The 22,502-nt window shown below is 33.0% G+C and overlaps 2 protein-coding genes across 7 annotated transcripts; one reads left to right on the forward strand and one right to left on the reverse strand.

The window, feature by feature from the left end:
* Window positions 1-1,468: 1,468 nt before the first annotated feature.
* Window positions 1,469-7,462, forward strand: LOC137828525 (Pseudouridine synthase family protein). Of its 3 annotated transcripts, none has more exons than XR_011083901.2 (14): window positions 1,469-1,562; window positions 1,664-1,721; window positions 2,327-2,354; window positions 2,443-2,489; window positions 2,567-2,657; window positions 3,008-3,155; window positions 3,494-3,581; window positions 3,792-3,867; window positions 4,952-5,027; window positions 5,419-5,486; window positions 6,164-6,233; window positions 6,568-6,665; window positions 6,800-6,893; window positions 7,183-7,462. XR_011083901.2 is itself a non-coding variant. In XM_068635142.2 (14 exons), the coding sequence occupies exons 1-14, from the start codon at window positions 1,475-1,477 to the stop codon at window positions 7,267-7,269; spliced, it is 1,098 nt and encodes a 365-aa protein (XP_068491243.1). In that variant the 5' UTR covers window positions 1,469-1,474; the 3' UTR covers window positions 7,270-7,462. The 3 variants fall into 3 exon arrangements, 2 of the variants coding, with proteins under 2 accessions (XP_068491243.1, XP_090160513.1); XM_068635142.2 differs by having other exon boundaries at window positions 6,568-6,646; XM_090304387.1 differs by lacking the exon at window positions 2,327-2,354 and having other exon boundaries at window positions 6,568-6,646.
* Window positions 7,463-7,789: 327 nt separating this feature from the next.
* LOC137828524 (Duplicated homeodomain-like superfamily protein) lies at window positions 7,790-15,809 on the reverse strand. Of its 4 annotated transcripts, none has more exons than XM_068635139.2 (5): window positions 15,081-15,809; window positions 13,830-14,687; window positions 11,680-12,798; window positions 10,425-10,856; window positions 7,790-10,343 (listed from the first exon to the last, which is right to left on the reverse strand). In XM_068635139.2, exons 1-5 carry the CDS (start codon window positions 15,235-15,237, stop codon window positions 8,032-8,034), a joined length of 4,878 nt encoding a protein of 1,625 aa, XP_068491240.2. In that variant the 5' UTR covers window positions 15,238-15,809; the 3' UTR covers window positions 7,790-8,031. The 4 variants fall into 4 exon arrangements, with proteins under 4 accessions (XP_068491240.2, XP_068491241.2, XP_068491238.2 ...); XM_068635140.2 differs by having other exon boundaries at window positions 10,425-10,853; window positions 15,081-15,782; XM_068635137.2 differs by having other exon boundaries at window positions 7,790-10,856.
* Between the last annotated feature and the right edge of the window lie 6,693 nt (window positions 15,810-22,502).

Consider the following 22,502-nt stretch of genomic DNA (forward strand, 5'->3'; position numbering starts at 1 on the left):
TTAATATAATCCTTATTAGAGAAATCATAAGTAGGAAAAATGTGTCGAACTCAATTCCAAATACGCAAATTCTTTTTCTCATACCACTATAAAATAAACCGTTAAATAAAAATAATTTTAAAAATAAAAAAATTAATTAATTTATTAATGAAATGAAATAATATTTTATAGACTTAAAAAATATAAATTAATTTATAAATTAAATCCAATTAACTATAATTAGCTTAGGGTTTATATGGTTTATTATTTACTTTAAATTTTAAAATTAATAATTAAAATATTAGTATCTAATTAAATATCAATTTAAAATTAATACTTAAAATATTAATATCTAATTAAATATCAATTTATAAATTTTATTATTAATATAAATTATTTTAAATATTAATAGTGGTGTGTCATAGTGAAGTTACACTTTTCTGACAATACCTTTATTTTTTAAATAAACAATAATATTTTATGACATTACTGATTATCATGTATTAATAATAACGTGATTTTACTCAATAAATAATATTTTTTATACATCCTATAATATTATATACATGATTGGTATTGATTTTTTTACAGAATATACATTGGTATTGATTACGATCGATATATTCTGTAAATATTTTTTTTTACTTTTATTTTTTGACTAAAATAAAATTTAAAATTATCTGGTTAAAGTTTATGATACTAATAACGTTATCGTATCTCATAAATAAAATGATCAAATCAATAATAATATCATAAAACAGTATATAAAGAAATAGAGTTATCAACGACTAAACTGAAAAAAAATAGTATATTTACAGAAATGAAGATAAAGAAAATAACATATTTGTAGGAGTTAAAAATATTTTTGTAGACTAAACATAAAGAAAAAAATCTATATAGAAAGATTAAGATAAGAATAATATTTAAAATTGAAGGAAAACGAGTTTCAAATTAATATTATAAGTTTTTTTATAATAATAAATATTTTATCGGTTGAAGTAAATTATATTAATATCAAAAGCGACTCATATAACTACTAAATTTCAAACAAATAAATTCATTTAATGTGTCAAGTAATTTGGAAATAAATAAAGTTATTTAAAGAAAATATGAACATATTAAAAAAAAAACTCGATTCTCGCAATCTATTTTACTGAGAATATTAACGTTAGAAATATAAAAAAAAAGTAATTAGTAATTTTGACTTACGAAATTTTAGGACCAACTTATTTTGAAATATCTAATCACTATTGATCTAAATAACTTTGTTAATTTTCACATTAATATAATTTATGTTTATTCAATCTAATTCAAATTTTATTTTATAATATTTATTAGTATTGAAAACTTACTTATTAACTGTGAGGGAAAAAAAATCTATATATCTGTGAGGAGAAAAACCTTAATTAAGCATTCCTCAAATTAATCTCTTAACCAAAAAGATAATAAACGTCGTTTTGGTTTTCGAATTCAGTTTTTTTTTTTTTTTGTTTCAATGGCGTGCCGTAGGAAATTTGGAATTCCTTGGCCTGAATGCAACGACGGTCTCTCCTACGACGACGTCGTTCGATCCTCTGATTCTGGTTCAGTACTTCTTCTCAATGTTTCTACCTCTTTCCCCTTTCATTTTTCTTTCCTTACCATATTGCAACTCAATTTTATTTTACGCCCTATCAATTTTCAGGGTTGACTCTGATAGAGTTTTACTTTACCAAGTACAAAAGTTCTGCTCCCTTGCAAGGGTAAGTTAACTCCTCGACTACCCACTTACCTTTTAGTCATAAATTTTGAAATTTTTCTCCACTTACATCTTAACAAGGTAAGAAAAATGAAGCTATGCAACTGGGTAGTTTTTTTCCTTTAATTATTTTTGTTTTTAAATGGAATTTGATTTTTTTTGTGGAGAATTTAAGAAAAGGATGGCATTGATGAGAAACAAACATGACCTGGGGAAAATGTTGTTAACTGAAATTTTGAATTGTTGTTAAGAGCTGAGGGGGAACGAAGTGCATTAAGTTGAAAGTTAATACGATAGGAATAGATATTTGCTGTTGCCAACTATGAGACCATTGAACTGGGGTTATGAGTTCTTAGTCAGTAGTATCTTCCACTGCATTTTTTGGGGGGTGGAATAGTTTTTTTTGCTTCTATTTGGATGCATTGTCATAGCTTTTTTGAATGGGGTTGATTTTGTCAGATTTGCTGAGGTATTGGAGCTACTTTCGTGCATTTCTCTTTTCCAAAGCATTTCTTGGTTTTGGGAAAATTGTTGATCCTCTTGTGTTTTTTTTTTAGATTTGGTAACATAATTATTCTTGGGAATCGTACGTACTTATTTTTTTAACAGTTGGTTGCAGCGTATAAAAAGTGGGCAGGTTTGATCATCAACGAATCTGAAATAGTTGACTACAAGGAATGTTCCATCTCGGTTGTTTGTCATATTAATTAGTGTGTCATCTACAGATAACATTTGATGGAAGAGTTGTTACTGATTCCAGCACAGTCCTCAGGTTCTTTGATAGAAATTTGTTATCCTTTGTAATGCGTGGTTTGTTCCATTGTATGATGTTTCCCATCTTCATATTAGAGTTGGCTCAAAGCTAGTCTATCATAGACTTCCTTGGAAGGAACCTGATGCACCACATATGATTGAAGTATTGTATGAAGATGATGAGATGGTTAGTGTTACTTTATGCACCATCTTTGTATATCTCTACTTGTTTAATTATATTAAATATTCAAATCAAAGATATGAAACTATTTTCTTTGCTAGTGGTGCTTTAGAATGCAAATAACAAAGTTCAATTGACATTATACTTGGTGTAATAAAATTCAAATATGTATGGTTCATGAGAAGGAGGGAAACATAAGGTGGAAAACTGTCTCTCCTAAGTAAATTAATATAGTTTTCTGGCTGATTGCTCCCAATGTAAATGAGTTGTGAGAATCTTTTGAGGAAGTTATTAAGACTGCAGAGTATTTTGTCTTAAATATAAATCTTTTGATTGGAGTGTTGATGTAAATTCAGATTGCTCTGAATAAACCTTCTGGCTTGCAAGTTCTGCCTGGAGGGCTCTTCCAGCAAAGGACAGTTTTGACACAGCTTCAATGGGAAGCCAACTTGCACAAAAAGCCTCATCCTGTTCCAGTACATCGCCTAGGGAGGGGAACTTCAGGTTATACTGAATATTTCTGTTGAAAAGTGAAATTGATAGATTTTATCTGTAAGTTTAAAATTTAATTATATCCATGCAACTAGTTTAGAACTCTAACAGGAAACTGGTTTTATTTTAATATTACAAAACATAGATGTCTCTTATTAAAATTTTAATTAATTACCGTTTGCTCAGTTGATTGTTTAACTACAAGTGATAGTGGCATTTTTATGTTTATTACCAAAAGAGATGTTATACAAGTATAACTAGATCCTTTGCTTTTAATACCCTTTTAATGCTATGAATAATTAGCTCGTGATACTTTCAAATGCTTTTGATTTTGATTGATTGCATCATAGGAATTTTGTTATGTGCAAAGACAAAATTAGCCAGAGCTCGTCTTGCATCTTATTTTGCTGATGGAACTTCTCACATTGGAGGAAAAAGGTTAGGAAACGGCTATCTTTTTGGTTTATTGCATTTTATAATTCACTTGTGAAATGCTTTACCTTCTATCCTGTTCCTTATCTTAAGTTGAAGACACTTAAAAAGAGCACAGAAAAAAATGGTTAAAATTTTAAGTTGACATTAAACACTTCATACTCAATTACCTTGTTTGCTCATTGTTTGCTGTTGTGTATACTGTTGTGGAAGCAGAGATACAAACGGGGAAATTGGGAAGATTGCAAAGATATACAGAGGACTTGCGAGTGGGATAGTGGAGAATGATGAGGTGATGGTGACAGTTTCCTCTCCTCTTTATAGGCACTGTTAGCAAGTGATTGTCAATATTAACAAGTGCTTTTAGGCTGCATCCATCCCACCCACCACCCGACTAAAAGTAGAATGATAAAAAATGGTATTCAAGATTAAGAAAGCACGGAATATTTCATTTTTCCTTTCCATAGTGAATGTTAAAAAGACAGCTGCAAGAACTCTCAGTAGTATTCTAATTTAATTTGTACCGCCAGAGTTATTTTACTTCCATAAATTATATTTTTACAATCATATATGCTTTTTGAAAATGAAAAAAAAACTGAAGGAGCTTGACCGTACACAATTTATTTTATGCATTCTGACAAAAGTCAATGGTATGTGATAAAGTAAGAAAATGTTTAGAGAGAAACTGAAGCTATAGAATTCCGTAATTAGAATGTTAAGTGAATGAACTTAACTACAAGAGAGAATGTGATACATTTATAGTTAGGCCGTTGTTGACAGCTAACTGAAACTAATATTCTAGCTTCCTAACAGCTGTATATGCAGCAAGGAGAGTCGGCATAAAGCAGAAGCTTACATTATTAGAAGCTATATTAACCTTTGATGATTTTTTTTTATCAGCAAAGAACCTTTGGTGAAGTTGCATGGAGACTGAATTCTTTTGACTATTCATCTTTGAAGAAAAAGAGTGACAGTTTAGAAAAATTAGACTTTCAAAACTTTTGATTGCATTTTTTTATAGAATCCAGATGAGCTAACGATGCTTCATCTTTTTAACATTGTCATGATCTTTGTATTCACATTACATATTTATTAAAAACTATAATAACTGATTTTCCTTTGTATATTGCCTGTTGCTTTCTTGTTCATTTTAGTAAAACTGTTCTGAACGTTCAAAAATATGGTATCTGTTATAGTGAGCATGGTATGTTTTATTGTTCCTTGATCTATCATGGCTAATCCATCTGCCTTGTGTTTATTATCAGGATCAAGGGACTATTTAGTTGTTATTTTGTGCTTATTTGGAATAATTTGATGCTGAGTCTGTAGGTCGGTACAATTTTGCATGTTAACTTGAAGGTTGTTTTGCTTTACAGGTGACTATCAATCAACCAATTGGAGTAGTTAAATATCCAGGTGTTGCTAAAGGGTTATACGTTGCCTCTCAATCAGGTTATTTTTAATCACCATTTTGTTTCAGATGGATGAGTTCCAGAGAGAAACTATGCTTATGCTTATTGATTTCCACTAATCTGATTTGGTTATAATTGTTTGTAAATAATAACAGATTATTAGGATAAAAAATATTCTCAATATCTCCATAGTAATTAGGAAAAATATCTTTAGAATCGGCCTAGTTATTTCATCATATATTTATCTCCTTTTTTTGTAAGGTTCTGGTTACTACAAATAGAGATGATTATGAGAATTTAATTAGTATGATTGATATCAATAAAATAATTCTTTATTTTTCAAATATAATGTTTCCATTTCTCTTCTTTCTAACTTCCCTCCAAATCTTGATCATCTATCTAGTCATGTCTAGTTGTTTTCATTTGACCAGGAAAACCAGCACTCAGTGTAGTGGGCATTCTTGAGAGAAACGTACAAGAAAACAGCACATTGGTCCAGGTAGCTGAATTTCATGTTCAGGACCATATTATTTATGACAACAACCAAGTAAACTTGGGATCCTAGAAAAACATGACCTACCCATGTCTCACAAGACTAAAAATCAAAATTAAGTATATAAATAAGAACAATCTGTACTTTCCAATTTGGTTTTATAAGGTTGAACTAAAACTAAACCAAACCACTTTTATCTGCAAAAAATACCATCATTTTAATACTTGAGCATTGATAAAACATCATATAAAATATTGGTATATTTTTTAAATAGAAGAAAGTAAAATATTTTTTCTGATAGATAATATTTTTTTGATGATTTTACAATGTTGGGTATATTACACAACAATGAAAAATAATCCTATTTACAAGAAACAATGAAACTAAATCTCTACAAATAAGGTAAAAAAGTATTATGCGTTAGAGCGGGTTTAACTAACAAAATTGCAGCACTGCTCTGTTCTTAGATATTATTCCATGTTCACTGATGTCACATCAAATTTACTCTGGGATTCAAAAATTATTTGCTTGTATTTTTCAACATGTAATCTTTTGGCTGCCCAAAGTTTTGCTTCTACTCATCCCGTTATGAATCCCTTTCAAGAGGCAATAAAAGAAAGTGAAAGGCTGCCATAAATTAGAAATCCAGACTCTTAATATCTTCTGGTTGGTTTGTTTGTCAGGTTAAGATTCAGTCTGGACGGCCACATCAAATCCGTATTCATCTTTCTTTCATAGGGCATCCTCTGTTAGGTAAATATTTAATGCTAAATTGTTCATGGTGCTCCACATCAAAAACCAAAGCTAGATTTCATATACGATGTACACCTCAATAGGGAAGATATCAATAATGATTCCTATGCATATTGAGCTTTAAACTCATCACTGGCTAAAAGAAAACAAACCTTTCAATTTTCTGAAGGTTTCAATTTGATAAACATGATTGAGAGGATAACTAAACATCATATTTCCCTGCATCTTCTGAGATCTCATACTAACTAGTTTGCATGCACGTTCCAAGGCACTCCCATTCTTCTGGTCAGTCATGTCTGACTACATTATCTTTTTCCTTTGGTTTTATTTGCAGGTGATCCCCTCTATGGTGATGGCGGGCAACCTAAATGCTTAGATTGTGACTCTATAGATGAGAGCTTTGCTGAAGATGGGTAAATGCTTGTATTATAGGTTGCCAAGAATCATTCACTTGAGATTTGATTCTAGATATATATGATACTTAGTTTTAGCATCAATTATTCAATTCCTTATAGAGTTAGATTACCCCTTTACTCCTTAAATTCTTTGGGCTGTTCCTTGTGTAGGGGCTATCAAAGGCCTACCAAACCAGTTCCTGGAGATTGTGGGTATAACTTGCATGCACATAAATTGGTTCTCTCTCATCCATTAACTAACGAGGTACACTGAAAATTATTTGTTGGAGCTTGTTAAAGATTATTTTTCCTTATTTAAGTTGTTTTTTGGAAAAATAAATCATTTGCAATTTTTTCCTTTTTTATGGATCATTTATGAATCTAAAAATTTGACTTACAATTTTTTGGCAGATTATTGAAACTATTCTAATCAGTTAATTGAAATGTCAAATGCCATCTATTGAGGTTTCTTCAAGGATGTTATGTATACGTGGATGCCTGCCTGTAAAATAATTCCACTACTAGTAATATGGCTGTTTTGGGTTCTCTTGCAGTTAATTGAAATCACTGCACCCCTTCCTTCCGTCCTCCAGACACCTGAAGAGGCTAAAGAAATTGGTGCTATGGAGCAGACTGCTTAAGATGTAAGGCGAAGGATTGAAGACAAACCAGGAGAACGACGTTGATGTTATCTCGCTCACATTTGTATTCAAAAGTTCTGCTTGAAAGACCTGACCTTGTTCTATCAAACACACAGTACTTGATATGTCAACAAATCCTTATTTTCTATACGAAATTGTTTACACTGAATGAAAATGACCTCCAACTACTCAACATATTTGTTAAAATTAGGTAAGACTTCATATTTGATTTCAAATATGATTGAAGGTAGTAGGAAAGAAAGATTGCAGAAATTGTCCTCTTTCAGCAAGCAGTAGGAAGCTGAATAAACAACACTTATTGATACCAAATTCCCTAATTCTACAATTAGAAACACCGCAGAGTCAAAGCCTACCGTACCGAAATAAGGTAACTACGAGTAGAGTTAAAATAAACTATCTGATCAGTGAAGGCCAAACCAACTCTGGAACAGTTAATTAGAAGCTCGAAAAGATCGTCAAATGAGTAGAGGACAGGACAAGGACGGCAAGGGATCCAGAATAGGCAATGGTAATGGCAATCGCCCCTCCTAACCTTTTCAGAGATTATTTCTGTATTTTCATCAAATACAACAAATACAAAGCTGCTGCCATATTACAAGCACCCTAAATATTTTACCAAAAAGACGGGCTTGAGAACCATTAAATCGCCCTACACTGTATTAAGCAATAACAAAAACTATAATACAGAGCGCGGCAAAAAGAGGTGTTTGCCGCTCAACACAATGACTACCTGTCACAGTCTCAGTCCCCCTTCCCTCCCCAAGATTCATCTTCTCTTGCAATACTCCCAGACTGACCACCATACTTGTCAGAATTGGAATAATGCATTTTGATTGCTGCCACTGGATCTGAGACACCACTGCACGATCCTCCTACAAGAATCCCCGGTCTTCCAACACCATTCATTCCCATCACTCCCCTGCTCTGCTGCTGTAAACTTGAAATTGCTTCAAAACCATTTCTTCTCTGCATCTCAGAGAATACATCCTGGCAGTGCTTCACATCTACCATAAATGGCTGCACTTTCGGACCATCCCTTCTAAACATCTGATAATCAATCACCGCATTGCTTCCATTCAGGAGACGTTCATTATTGTTCTTGGAAAATGTTTGCAATGACGGTTGCTCCAATTTGGCAGAAGATGTGGGATAATTACTGAATGCTGCAGGATACTTTGCTAGCAGGATAGCAGAATCAGGCAATGAAGAGAGACCAGTCTGTATTCTGCTTCCATCCCAATAACCATAACTTCTCATAGGAACATTTTCAAGGCCAACATAATCATTACAGTCAAACTTCAAAATTTTCACATTCCCATCAGCACTATGCCCGGTAAATTTCATACTAGAAGGCTTGCTGAACTTAGGATGGTGGGTACCATTTTCTTCACTACCTTTAGCACCCACATTAGGTTTCTGTGCCGATGAAGGATTAGTTAGTATCTTCCCAAAAAGTTTCACATCACCATTTCTGGATGCTTTATCTGAATCAGACGACTGCAATTTTTTGGTTTGATCATCAGGCTGTTCATTTTTCTGGGACAAAAGATGCAATTCTGTTGCTGAACTGCTACTGTTCATATCACCATTTATCTCCTTCTTAATGGGAGCTTGCAAGGGATAGCCCTGGAGAATGCTTCCGGCATCAACATGGTCTGATGAATTCCCAGTAATAGGGGGCTTGTCATCGGTGCTAACCTGAATATCACAGGTAGAAGACAATCTATCTTGGCTAGCTGTTTTCTCACACTGAATATCAGAAGCAACAGTATTTTGTAAAGATGAATTTGATGATGCTTGATGATCATCCATAGACAATGGGGAGGCCTTTCTAAGGGGTCCGTGCTTATTTTCAGTACTAGAACTCAATCCTGAACAGGAATTCCCAAAAGATGAGAGAGAAGCATTTACAACAGTGCTGCTTAGCATGTGCCCAGGGCTTTTCAAATCAACTATGCCACCTGAATCAGCTTCCTGTTTATTATCTCTATCGTCAAGACATCGGGGTGAAGACACTCTTTGCCTCTCCAATTCATTTCCAAGTCTGTCAGAAGAAACCTCGGAAACCACCATTCTATCCCCAACAAAAGAATTACTTTCGCATGGTTCACTTGTATCTGGAACAGATATCAATTCTATAGATGCACCTCCCAATTTATTAGCTTTATCTTTCCCATTTTCTGTACTATCTGACATTGCTTGTCCACTGACAGAACCACACGCGGCAAATTCACTACCATCACAGCCCTGTTTAGAATCAATATCAATTGCACATGCATCAGAAACCAAATTTGCATCTTCAATATCTACTTCTGTCCCATTAGTCCCCTTTGATTCATTTAATTCTGCTGACAGATTCCTAGCTTGCACAGGATTGGACTCATCGTTGAATGTGTTTGTTCCATACAAAGGCAGGTCCTCATCTGTTTTAGTGCCAGACTTTTCAGTTCCAACCACCGAGCCTGTCTCAACGACACATGCATCATCAGTGTCACTCTCACCCCCATTTGCATCATCATTCACTGGGGATCCAACATTTTCAGAGATTGGGCGCATGAGATCTAATCCAAGACATTTCCGGCCTTTGCTGAAGAAAACTTTGCACTGTTCTTGAGACCTTGTCCCAACACGCCGTGCTATCTTGGCAAAATCTTTCCCAAAAGATGATACAGCCTGAAGAAAAGCAGCCCGCTCATCATCAGTCCAATCTGTAGGATCCATTTCACCACAGCTCTCATCTGAACAAGTCTCATCATCAACATCCTGAGTAACATCAGGTGTCATGGGCAGCTTGTATAAAGGGTTTACTTTCAGGAACTTCCTATCCCTGCTACCTTCTACTGGATCAACAGAACTTGTTATGCAGGAACTAATAGCCTCAGATGAAAGAGAACCACATATACCTGCCAATACATCAGCCGCAGCAGCAGTCTCTCTTTCATCCCCAAGAATGTCAAAACTGCCTGATTTCTCAATGAAGTCTTCAACCCTCGATGTCTTTACTTTACCATATCCACCCAATAGTGAGCTTCCTGCACGGATTTTTTTGTTACCTGCAATGCCATCTGCCATCAGCGAAGCTGCACTCAAAATTTCAAGGGAAGCAGCATTCAATTCACGATTCCATTTTTTACCTGATGCCAGCAAGTCAGTTTTAGCTGAAAATGACTTCCCCAGCTTACCAACATCTTGCTTCTTAAGTTTCTCAAAACAATCAGATTTATGATTTTTGTAGTAGAATTCAACACAGTCAGCAATTGTCTTGTGGTCAAGAAAAGAAGCAATTTTCCTAAAGTTTTTTCCAAAGGCAGCAAATTTCTCCAAGAAAACTTCTCTCTCTTGTGGCGTCCAAGGATTAATCATAGACCTTTCTTTCTCAATAGCCAATGGATCTTCAACCAGCCCATTACTAGATACAAACTTTGAAATTATCTTCTCTTTTTCATCTAAAATTAATGCCGGCATCTTCAGAGTGTTTCTCTGCACTTTAACCTGAGATTCTGAAAGCAGTTTGCCTGTAAAATTAATCATCTCTGATGTTGGAACCAAGCTCAGATGATTTCCTGCTGCAGACAGAAGAGGGAGAAAAAGCATAGTCATCATCAAAACAAAGGCAAATAAAATTAAGAAAAGAACAAACTATTAAATGTTCTGTGCAACTTTAAACATCACAGATTGAACAGAAGCCCTTCACTTCACGTGAACAAGTCAATCCCTATCAAGATAAAATATGTTCTAAACAAAAAGTCATATCATTGAATTCAACAGAAAAAGACTTTTATTCAGTTATTAATATTAATCAACAAAATAAATCACTTTAACAAGGTATGCATGTTTAGATTGCTTGCTAGCCACAATTAGTTTCCACTTTTCAAATAAGTGACAACAGTCATGACTAACGACCAAATACTACACAGTAATAAATGGGCCAAATTTGGGAGTGGTTTCAAAAGTAGTCTAAACCCTAAGCAAGCATATAGTTAATTTCACAAACATTGTAATCAAACTAACAAAAATTAGTGAAGCTACCCTAACCAAATAGGAATGTGTTTAAAAACAAAAACCCACTCGTTTTGCCTGAGCTTGAACCTTCTGATTTACCTTACAAACAGCAACAAGCAACGGACTGGGATTACTATTCTACTTCTGAACACATGAATACATGAAAACCGAGAAAGTAAGCAGAAAAAAATACAGCAGATTAATAGCACCAAAATTTAACAATTTTTCTTGCTCAAAAAATCCAAACTAACAATTTTCCATCTTATTTTTTTTAAACATTAGCAAGGTCATTGCCGTATAAAAAATGTATATTTTACTATCAACTAATTAAGCAAAGAAAGACTGCAAAATCACTGGGACAAATAAAAAACTTGGAAATATCCATACCAGGAAAGGGAAAACGTGAACGAATGGATGATCGATTCTTCTGGTTACCATTACAGGTAGTTCGCACACTTAGTTCATTCTTTTTGTGAGATTTTGGTCGGCATTTCCTGATAGAAAGTAAGCGCATATCTTCTTTCCACAAGTGATGCAAGGCTCTGAACTTAAGTGCAATAACTCTCTCCTTAAACCTAGCAAATCGCTTTTTCTCAGCAAATTTTTCCCTAATGAAGGTATGATTGCATGTGTCACTGCTGGTTTCCATCTTCCCAATCTTACAACAATCTTTGGGCAATAAATTATCAAACACCTCACTAGCTTTGTTGGCAGATTCTTTATTAGAAGAAATAATTGTACCCCATAAAATATCCATGCTATCGTTTACCTCCATAGAAGTCTTGCCATCAACAGAAGATACACATATACTAACATCCTTCCTAGCAGAACAGGGAATTAGGCAGTTCACAGCTGCAGATGGAACAGAATCCACGTCCCTGGAGAAACTAACATATCCTCCAGTACCACAAGAAACTGATTTAATTGAAGGTGGAGGCTCAACAAATTTAGAAGTAGCTGTTCCAGGACTATCAATATCCTCTTCCTTAACACTTTCATGAATACTAAGTAAATTAGTTGAAAGCGGCACCTTCTCCATATTGGGATCATCAACAATATTCAAAGGTACCGGCCGGGTGACCTGATCAGAGACTCCAACATGTTCTTCACAGGATTTTTCATCACAACCTAACATCTGGGAGTCCAAGGATACCGGAAATTGACATGTTTCCCTAGATTCAGACTTCAGCGACCTCAGTTCATTTTCAAGTAAATCTATTTCAGATTCAGTCATCTCCAACACCTTTGAAATGTCAGCTTTCCATATCAGTAATTTATTAATTGCATTAGACCTCATTGGACCAGAATCTACAGAAGTTGGATCATCAGATTTTACCAACTCAATAATTGAAGAACCCAAATTATTCAAGGAGCCAATATCAAATTTCTCTAAGTTAAAGGGAAACCTCTGCAAATTATTTTCCGACAACGGAGCAGGTGAACAAATAAAATTACTAACATCATTGTCTACATTTGCAGTCTTTCCGAATAATTTATCGTCCATACCTGGTAAAAAGGTCAAGGTTAGGCTTAGACACAAGGGAAATAGGTAAAAATACAATACAATTACAGTACTATTACAAGAAAATCGAGGGGGAAATCTTAGTTTTGCATTTTCCATCTAAAGCTCAGGAAAATGTTAAAAAAACAGTAAGGAGAAAAATATGAGACAATTAAAAACATAAGATATCTGAACAAAACACATTTCCAAATAAGGTTTTAACATGCTGACTAGCAATTCTATTGAATATTGACCTCAAAATATAAATATGTTCATTGCAGATGTCCTGAATTGTAATTCCTACATGTCATGCTCCTATCCAAGCAACTTGAGCATTGATTGAAAACAAATGCTGGAACACTATAAATGTTCAAAAAACATGGTCTCAACATTAGTAAAAAAACTCATGCAGCATACAACAGCTGAAATGTTGATTCTTACCTACATAGATAAATCAACACTTTAAAGTCATTTGATGTTATAAGTGAATTTTAGGCCCTACTCACTAACAATCAAGTTCTTCAAACTTTTTCTTTTAAAATCAATCATTACAAACGTTTTCAAAATAATACCTACCGTTATTTCCTGTACGTAAATTATTTTGGAGAAAAACACATCTAAATTAGCACACACTGAACAAAAAACATACACAAAAGGACTGGAGTACCTAAGAATGTCAAGGGGACACTCAGTAGAAAAAGGAGCTCATGAAACACCTACGGGGCATATTATACACAACAAAAAGACAGACAGTCAAGGGAGAGATACTCGTAAAAGGAGAACCTAATGGAAAGAGAAACACATGTAGTAAGCAAAATAAAAACATAGACAATTGTCTTGTCAGATATCTAACTAATATTCTACCACAAATCTCTATGAAATACCAATTCAAACCTCATAATTTCACAATATGGTTCATTATAATCCTATATACATACATATAACACTTGTTACTGAATTGCTAGTAGCAAACCCTTCAAAAATAAATCTTTAAAGCAGGATTTAAAATACAAACAGACAGTGTCTACCAACATACCAGGTGAGGAACTGCAGGCGACAGAAGATGGAGTTGCAGGAGATGCACATTCAGAAAATCCTGTAACTTTTGGACTTTTGTCAACTAAGCTGGTACTGAGGAAATTACAAGGTTCAGTGATACTAGCAGACAAAACAGGACCATCTTTATTTGCACTTGGCTCGGGCACCTCTACTTTTTTCTTCTCATACTTTGCAAGTCCCTCGCCCCAATTCAACCTTGGCTTTTTTCTAGAAGCCGTATCTTCAGATGGCACAGAAGATGTCGCACAAGCAGCAGCTTCCCCTGAATGCGACTCATTAGCAGCCGCACTTTTCGTTTGCAACTCAGCCCTCGCTTCATGCGAATCTGCTGCTCCCATGCTCCTTGAGCTACTTGAGTGGCTAAACCCTGAGCCTCGAGAAGACAAGCTTCCAGAACGTGTCCATTTAAGTGGTTTCCAGTCACCCAGAGAGTTCTCTCTATCACTTCTGGGGCCAGTTCCCATCCCATTGACACTACCTATCTTCTCATGCTGGTCTTTTAAATGGTGCTGATCCCAAGAGTTCCCGAAATCGGAATGTGGATGAGAAGAATATGCTAGGGCGTCGTCCACAGCCCTCTGATCATTGTTCACATCCTGCGGCCTTCTGGGCAAATTCATGGTACCATTGGAGGGTTCCCACGAATGCCCTCTCCAATCTCTCTGAGCAAAGGCTCCTCTATTTTCCCTGCTGCTCCTGCCATACTTCCCATCACCTCGTGAAATCGAGGGCCGACTATCTTCCTCCAGGATCTTGTCACTGCTTGACCGAGAAATCGCATACCCATGACCTGAGTCCTCGGAAAACAGGTGCCAACCACCCTGCTTACCATGACCTTCAGAAAATATTCCAACAAACAAAAAGTACAAAAAAATCAACACAAGCAAAGCATATATTCTCGCACCCAGAAAGGCATAGAGAAACAAAAACGAACGCATAAATCTTACGAAAAGGAAAACCCTCTTCAGGGCTCGACTACAAATATTCCAATAAAAAAAAACAGCAGCCACAGATCTTAAAAAATAAACCAAGTTTCACCCTCAACAACGCCCCAAACACGCGAAGAACAATCCCCCAAAATCATAAACCACTCAGAATCTCTCACCTAGAAGAAAAAAAACAAAACCTAAACAAAACACCGATGGCCGCTATTCCGGCGTGTTCGGCGTAAGAAGACGCTGACTCAAAAGAGAATAGGAACGAATGAAAAGAGCGATTGAAAACAAACCTGGCGGCCTGCGAAACTCAGTGGGTCCCCAGCGATTGAACTCGCGGTGGTGCGAGGAATCCCTCCATCTAGCGACGGACCCAAGCGACTCGGACCTCTCGTGCTTCCTCTCCTTGAAGAAGTCCTTTCGATCCCAAGGCAATGGTTCAGGCGGCATCAAAACCAACCCAATAGCATGGGCAGCCACAGAAAACAAAACCTAGGGTTCACCAAAAAGCAAACCGCAGCGCCGCGAACGCGACCTCCGCCTCCAGATCCAACGACCTAGGGTTCGCAGGGCTGAGCCTCACGACGCCGTCTGGCGAGATCGAACACAATACCAAACGCGGCAGCCGAATCGGCGCGCCGCACAGCAATCTAGGGCTTCCTCGGAGCTCGAAGCGGAGAAGAGAAAGAGAGCGCAGATTGGAGAGGGAAAATGGATTAAACGGCGAGGGAATGAGTTCAGAGACGTGGATTCAGATCGAAGAGTGAGGCCATGTAGCTGAGAGTGAGAGAGAGATATAGAAACAGAGAGTCCTGTTGTGATGTGCTCTCTCAACGGTGGTGGCTCTGTAAATTTTCTATCCCTTCCCTGGCTGGTGGAAAACCTGTATGGGGCAAGAAAGTGAGAACGTGAGGTGATAAGGGACAAAGAGAACCTTGAGAGAGATAGAGAGAGAGAGAGAAGGTGATAGAGATAGAGAGAGAAAGTGTGGAACCGGATCTCAGCGTTTCTTATAAAACCATATTTCAAACTCCTTTCGATTCCGCCCATATAATATTTCCTTACGTTTTTTTTAATTCTGTTTTCGTATCTTTCACTTTTTTTTATTTATTTATTTTTTTTTCGTCAATCAGCTTTTCTGTATGGGCCTCTCCGGTAATCAAAGTGCCCATTTTTCGGCCGTTATTTACGCCAGCAGTAAACGCCCTTCCCACTTTACCATTTTACCCTTCTCCTATGTAATAATACTATTACCCATTTTAATTGCTTCAACAAAAAGTCAACCACAAGTCTTCAAAATTATAATCAATTTTAAAATTCTATTATGTTAATTAATATTATAACTTAATTCACTGTGTTCAAAATCCCTTTTTTACTATATCAAATCATTTCTATCTATTTTTTAATTACATTAAATGTTTTTCTTATAAAAAGTGTTAATAATTTTAAATGTTCAAATATTTATTTATTGTATAGTTATGTATTCAAAAATACTTATTATTATAACTTTAATTAACGTAAAAATTGAATACTTTTACTATACATTACACAAACGGAAATACTAAAGTCAAATATATAATATGCATAATTAAAATAATTAAAAATATATAACATTTTATCTATAAGTTATTATACAGTTATTCCTGGCGTAACTTTTGAAATATTATATACTAATAAAACAAAATTACTCAACTTGGTAATTGTATTATAAATATAAACTAAAGATAGTGAGAAACAAATTATTTTGAGTTAAATATATGCTTTTTTTATAAATAATTATAATGATGTGTTTAATATATGTGTAAACATTAAGAGTGTTTTAAATATACACATGTATACATTTCACTTTCACTTTGTATTGAATTTTATAACCTCTAAGAATACATCTAACTATTATAATATAAATTCTACATATTTTTACAAGCTTAAGAATTTTTCAAAACATTCTTAATACATGATTAGAACTTGTAAAAATACAAATATTTATAATTTATAGTTCAAAACAAAACTCTAAAGTCTTTCAAACTCTTCTGTTCGTGTACATAGTGCAGTTATTGTAGTTCAAACACACACAAAGGGTAAGCTAGTGAAAATAAAGATGTATGGATCAATTTCTCAATCACAAACATGGGATTTCATTTCAATCCATACTACTTTGATTTCATCGTCTTCGGAAAAACACATTAAGTATGTCCCTACCAGAGACCAACATCTAATCCATACATCAAGGATCAGAATAAGTTCAAACATCCAATACCGGGTGTCTACAACAAGACCCTGTATGTATGATCTTCCTCATCAGCTTCTCACCACCTGATATTATAGTGTGTATGACTTAGATCATCAGTGAAACTATCAGATCTTTGTTAAACATAGATTTTTCATACTTAATGTACCATCACACATCACACAACAATTCATACATTATCCCAAATGTATGACATCAATTTCATACAATTTTCATCATTCATATATAATACATATCATTCAATCACATAACATTTTAAAATTCAGAACATTCAAGAGCTATTGCAACATCAAAAATAATATTTAACTTTCAAACTATCAAAGGTTTAGATTTATAATAATTAAACCTAAACCCTAAACCATAAACCTTACCTATCATTCAATCATATATAAATTATAGTTTAGGTTTATAATAAATAACTATTCATGCATTTTCTAACGTTACCATATTTAATTAGAGATAAAAGAAGATTTGTCATATATGATTTAAAATTATATCAAACTTAATTTTTAACATGTAAATATAAATAAAACTATATTGATTTGAAGTATAATCTGGACACCTTAAAACATTTTTAAAAAAATAGAGAGATAAAAATTATATACATATAACATAATAATATTCTTAAATTTTATATTTTAAATAATTTTTATTCAACAGATGTTTCAAATAAATGTAGAGCAAAATAGTATTATATTAATTACTTGGTATGTTTAAAAAATTAAACAATTAATATTATAAAAAAATTATATTCATGTATTACTAATAAAATTAAATATCACATTAATATTTATTACATTTACTTCTTAATTACACATCTAACTCTCATAATAAATTAATTATATAAGTGATATCACGAGATATCATATTTTTTATATATTTTTGTATATGTATAATGTAAGGACTTAGAAAATAGTTGTAGAGTAGAAGTGATATGTTTGAAATGACATATGACTATTTTATTATAAAAGTGAACAAAATATATAAATAGAAAAATTCTTTATTTTCAAGTTTATTTTAAAATAATCAACATCTCTTTATAATTTTTTTTTCCTTCCTCTACTTTTTCTTTAAGGTCCCGATGAAAAGGAAGCATTTACTATATGTGGGAAAAACGTGAATATCAATGCAAATAAAGTTAAAAACACACAGAAATCGAAAAAAAAAATCTAATCAAAATTTTCTTAGTTGGATTGCAAAGAAAGTTGTAATTTACTAAATAAATATATATTTACTTAATTAATTAATTATAATTTACCTTTTTACCCTTTTATTTTACACTTAAATTATTATTATTTTTATTTAAAATAAAATTATAATTTAAATATAAAAATATAATCAAAATTGTAAAAAAATAATTATTATAAAATAATATAATTAATCATATCATATATAATAAATTATAAATAATAATAAAAATAAATATATTTTTTAATAATATAGAAATAAATTTATATAATAATTATATTAATTACAAAAAAGTAAAGATAAAAAAAATAATTTTATTTAATGTAAAAATAAATTAATATCAAATATTTATAATTATAAATATTTTAATTAAAATAATTATAATTTATAAATAAATTAATCAAATTAATTTTTTAACAATTTTTAGATATAAGGGTAAATTTGTAACTTACATTTTTATCAATTAAAAAAATATAATTTCAATCACATCTATCACATCATTCACAAACTTTCATAAATTTTTCCTACACTTTCCACTCTATTTACCTTAATTCAAACACCCTTTAACTTTCTTTTCACTTTCCCTTCAAATCATCTCAAATCCACTCCCTCATTTTCAATCTCTCATCTAAACAAACCATAAGTTCTTGACCTCCTATTTCATCATATTAACTATGGGAGTCTATCATTGGATTCCTGACAGCGAATACTACAAAAATGACCACAAAAGTTTAGTTATACTAAGTTCATTTTTGCTCATTTTCCTTTGAGTCGGTTTTGAACTTTTTAGATTTTTTTTTACATGTGTTTTGCATGTAGTGTTTTTAGTTTCAGGATTAGTCCATGTTAGTTCAGAGTCCTAGTGATATGGTTGGATCATTGATCAGAACTTTGTGGTGTATGTTAAGTTATCCTTGGGTTATGTAGAATTCAAGCTCATTATGAATACACATATTCAAATTTAGGTAAGGAAATATATTTTTATTTATTTTTCAATAGAACCCTGTGTTAGTGTGGAGGTGACGTGGGCACCAATTTCAAACTTGTTTGCAGGGTTGTTTGTCTGAGTAAATTGGTGTTTTAATTTAGATTGAATGTGAAAGTATAATTGTGATGGATTTGATGATTTAATAAAATTTATGTTGATGATGATTAGAGCAAGCTATGGTTATTGAATGAGTTTTAGTTGTATCATGAATCCTTTGAAGTGTAAATAATGATGATTAATGGTTGTTTGAACCTAAATGTTGAATTTGAATGAACTTGGTTTAAAGATGATGAATATATAAATATATTAGTTGACATAGTAGCTTTATGAGAGTTGTACACGATATCGGTTTTGTTTTGATATGTTTGAGAAAATATAGTTTTGAAATTTAAGTTTCGAGAGAAAGCTTGAAAATATTAGTTTTATGAACTTTTATTTTGCATTTTTCGTTTAAGTGAGGGATTTTCGCTCAAGTGAAAGATCCTCGCTCAAGCTAGAATGGTGTAGTGAGTTTTGAGTTGCTCCCAAACCTATTTTCGCTTAAGGTGAACAATGGGGTGCTCTCATGTCCATTTTCACTCAAGCGAGAGGGAATCTCGCTCATGCAAAAATGGGGTGAAAGTTTGGGGTGCTCTTGGGTTGACTTTTGCTCAAGCGACGAGATTTTCGTTTAAGTGAGAGTCATTTTCGTTCAAGCTAAAAAATCTTACATTTTTATTTTATTTAAATATGTGGTTTAAAGTAAGTAGTCATGTGTAATTTGTGATATAGTTGGATTGTTTTAAAAATATAAACTTTGATGTGATGATTGAATGGTGTATTGATATATTATATGAAGTATGAAATGATGTGAAAATGGAAACAAGATATATTATTTCCAAGAAAATAAGTATTGTGTTAGAATTGTTAGGATAGTGTATTGATTTGCGATGTACTCTAAAAAGGGATGATCCCGACTCTACTGGTATTTTTGAATCATATAGATGAAGCGTATCAGGTAGTATGAGTCAAAAGAAGTTCATATGAATGAGTCTGAGGTTTGAAAGAACTTTTCAAAGAGGATGGATTTACCCGTGTCATATGAGGATGAATTTTTCGAAGGAGAAATTATGTAGTTATGAGAACATAGTATTATGATATGTGCATGTCTTTATGATGTTTCAGGTTGTTTTGTGGTTGTTTTAAAAATTTGTGATGATCGTGTGTTACTCGTGAGTAGTTTCAGGTTACAAAGCTCTACTATGAATGAGTTGAGTGTTTTTCTTTTAGATTTTGTTTTATTGTATGTGTTGGAGATCCCGCATCAACTAGAGATTAGAGCCTTTCATTGTATATAAGTGGGTGCAAACCTCAACCCTATGAGCCGGTTTTATGGAGTTGAGTTAGGCTTAAAGTCCACTTTGTAATATGGTATCAGAGCCATTTCGAGCCTATCCTAACGAGTATTTGTTGGGTCTATCGTGCCACCCGCTATCGGACCACCCATAATATATAGTCCCACGCACGAGTTGGCAGTCTCGGCGTGAGGGGGGTGTGTTGGAGATCCCACATCGACTAGAGATTAAAGTCTTTCATTGTATATTAAGGATTTCATGCATAATGTTGTATTTAAATGTGATAAATAGAAATGTTACATATAATGTCTATAAATTACTTATGTACTATATATAAGTACTACAACATTAAATTCCTAATTAATATATATAGTATAAGGAATTAAAAATATATTTTTATGTAACTTTTTATTATTATTTATAATATCGTATTTTATTGCATTAAATATAAGTATATCACTTTACACAAAAAAATTCAACTAAATATTTTGAAATCATCGTACAAGCGATCAACATATCATTCTGATCATTCACACGTAATTTGTTAACTTATGAAAAAATTATATTAAACATATTCTATCATAAATACTAACATTTTATCCATATGAAGCACCATTAGTAAATAGTAACTTTGATTATATCAATGTGATTATTTATAACTAATAGCAGTGGTACAAGAACTTATTTATTTTTCTCACCACATGAAGTCGTATATATGTGATTAAATCATTAGTGAAGCATACGATATCATAAACTTAATGAGTTTCATACATAACATCATTATTAATAATTGTTTGATATTATATCTTATATATAAGTCAACATAATATACATACTAAATACTTTTTCACCACCAGATAGGTGTCGCTTGAACAAATTCATCTTCTTTGAGAGACTTTGCTTCCTAAAATTTAGGAAGATTTTCGTGCTTGAATGGTCTCACACTGCTTAAGTGATAATTTCTAAAAAAACAAACTTACTTATGTCTCAACCTCATTCAAACTCATACCCAATGCTTAAGCAATCATTGCTTGAGGGTCATCTTAACACTTGAGCGATACACTTGTTATGTCACCCAACAAGTTCGAGAAGCATCTATTATAATGTTTCACCAACACTTGAGAGACCCTATTATCACTTAAGCATTAACATGTCGATGTGTGGTCTCACTTATTCTAGAATTTCATACTCCATCGTTAATACTTAATGCCTGAGTGACCACTTCATTGCTTAAGCATCATTTATACCAAAGGAAAGAATGTTGTCTTATCCTCTCTCTCGCTTAAGCTTAAAGTCATGACTTAAGCTACACACATTATTTCCTAAACATCAATAGTGATGCTTAAGCAATATCATTAGTGCATATAATCATGACTCGTCGTTTGGATGTTGCTTCATCAATATCAGCTCAGAGGACATATTTTTCACAATAACACATATATAAAAACACTAAGACTATCCCTTTCAACTAAAATCTAAGTCCCATAATTCACCAGCAATCACCATCTTAACACACATCATTAGTTATCTAAAAAATACTTAATTTCCAATAATAAAGCATATCCATGTATTTCCAATAAATATAATCATACATCCATAGTGCATTTCACCTATTTAATTCCAATTTTAATTGAAGTAGATACTAAAATTAATTCTTCACACCTAAAAGTAACAATAACGTGCTTATAAGAAAAAAAAACTTCCTCGTATATCTCCACAATTCCCCCTATAATATATTTGATAGTCCAAGAGTTAAATCTTATACCAACAATAGATCCTCTTAATCATATCTAAAGAGAAGAAGAAAAGAGGTTGAATCCTTAAATAGAGAATTAATTGCTTGCTTGTATCAAGAATCTCATAAGCTCAACTTGATCCTCTTAGTGTTACCTTCTTAAAATTATGTTTTATCAGTAAAACAATGTCATTGTTATATTTATAATGTTGAGAGAGATTA

This window comes from Phaseolus vulgaris, chromosome 7 (assembly GCF_051622355.1).
Source record: "Phaseolus vulgaris cultivar YP4 chromosome 7, ASM5162235v1, whole genome shotgun sequence".
In the NCBI taxonomy this organism is placed as follows: Eukaryota; Viridiplantae; Streptophyta; class Magnoliopsida; order Fabales; family Fabaceae; genus Phaseolus; species Phaseolus vulgaris.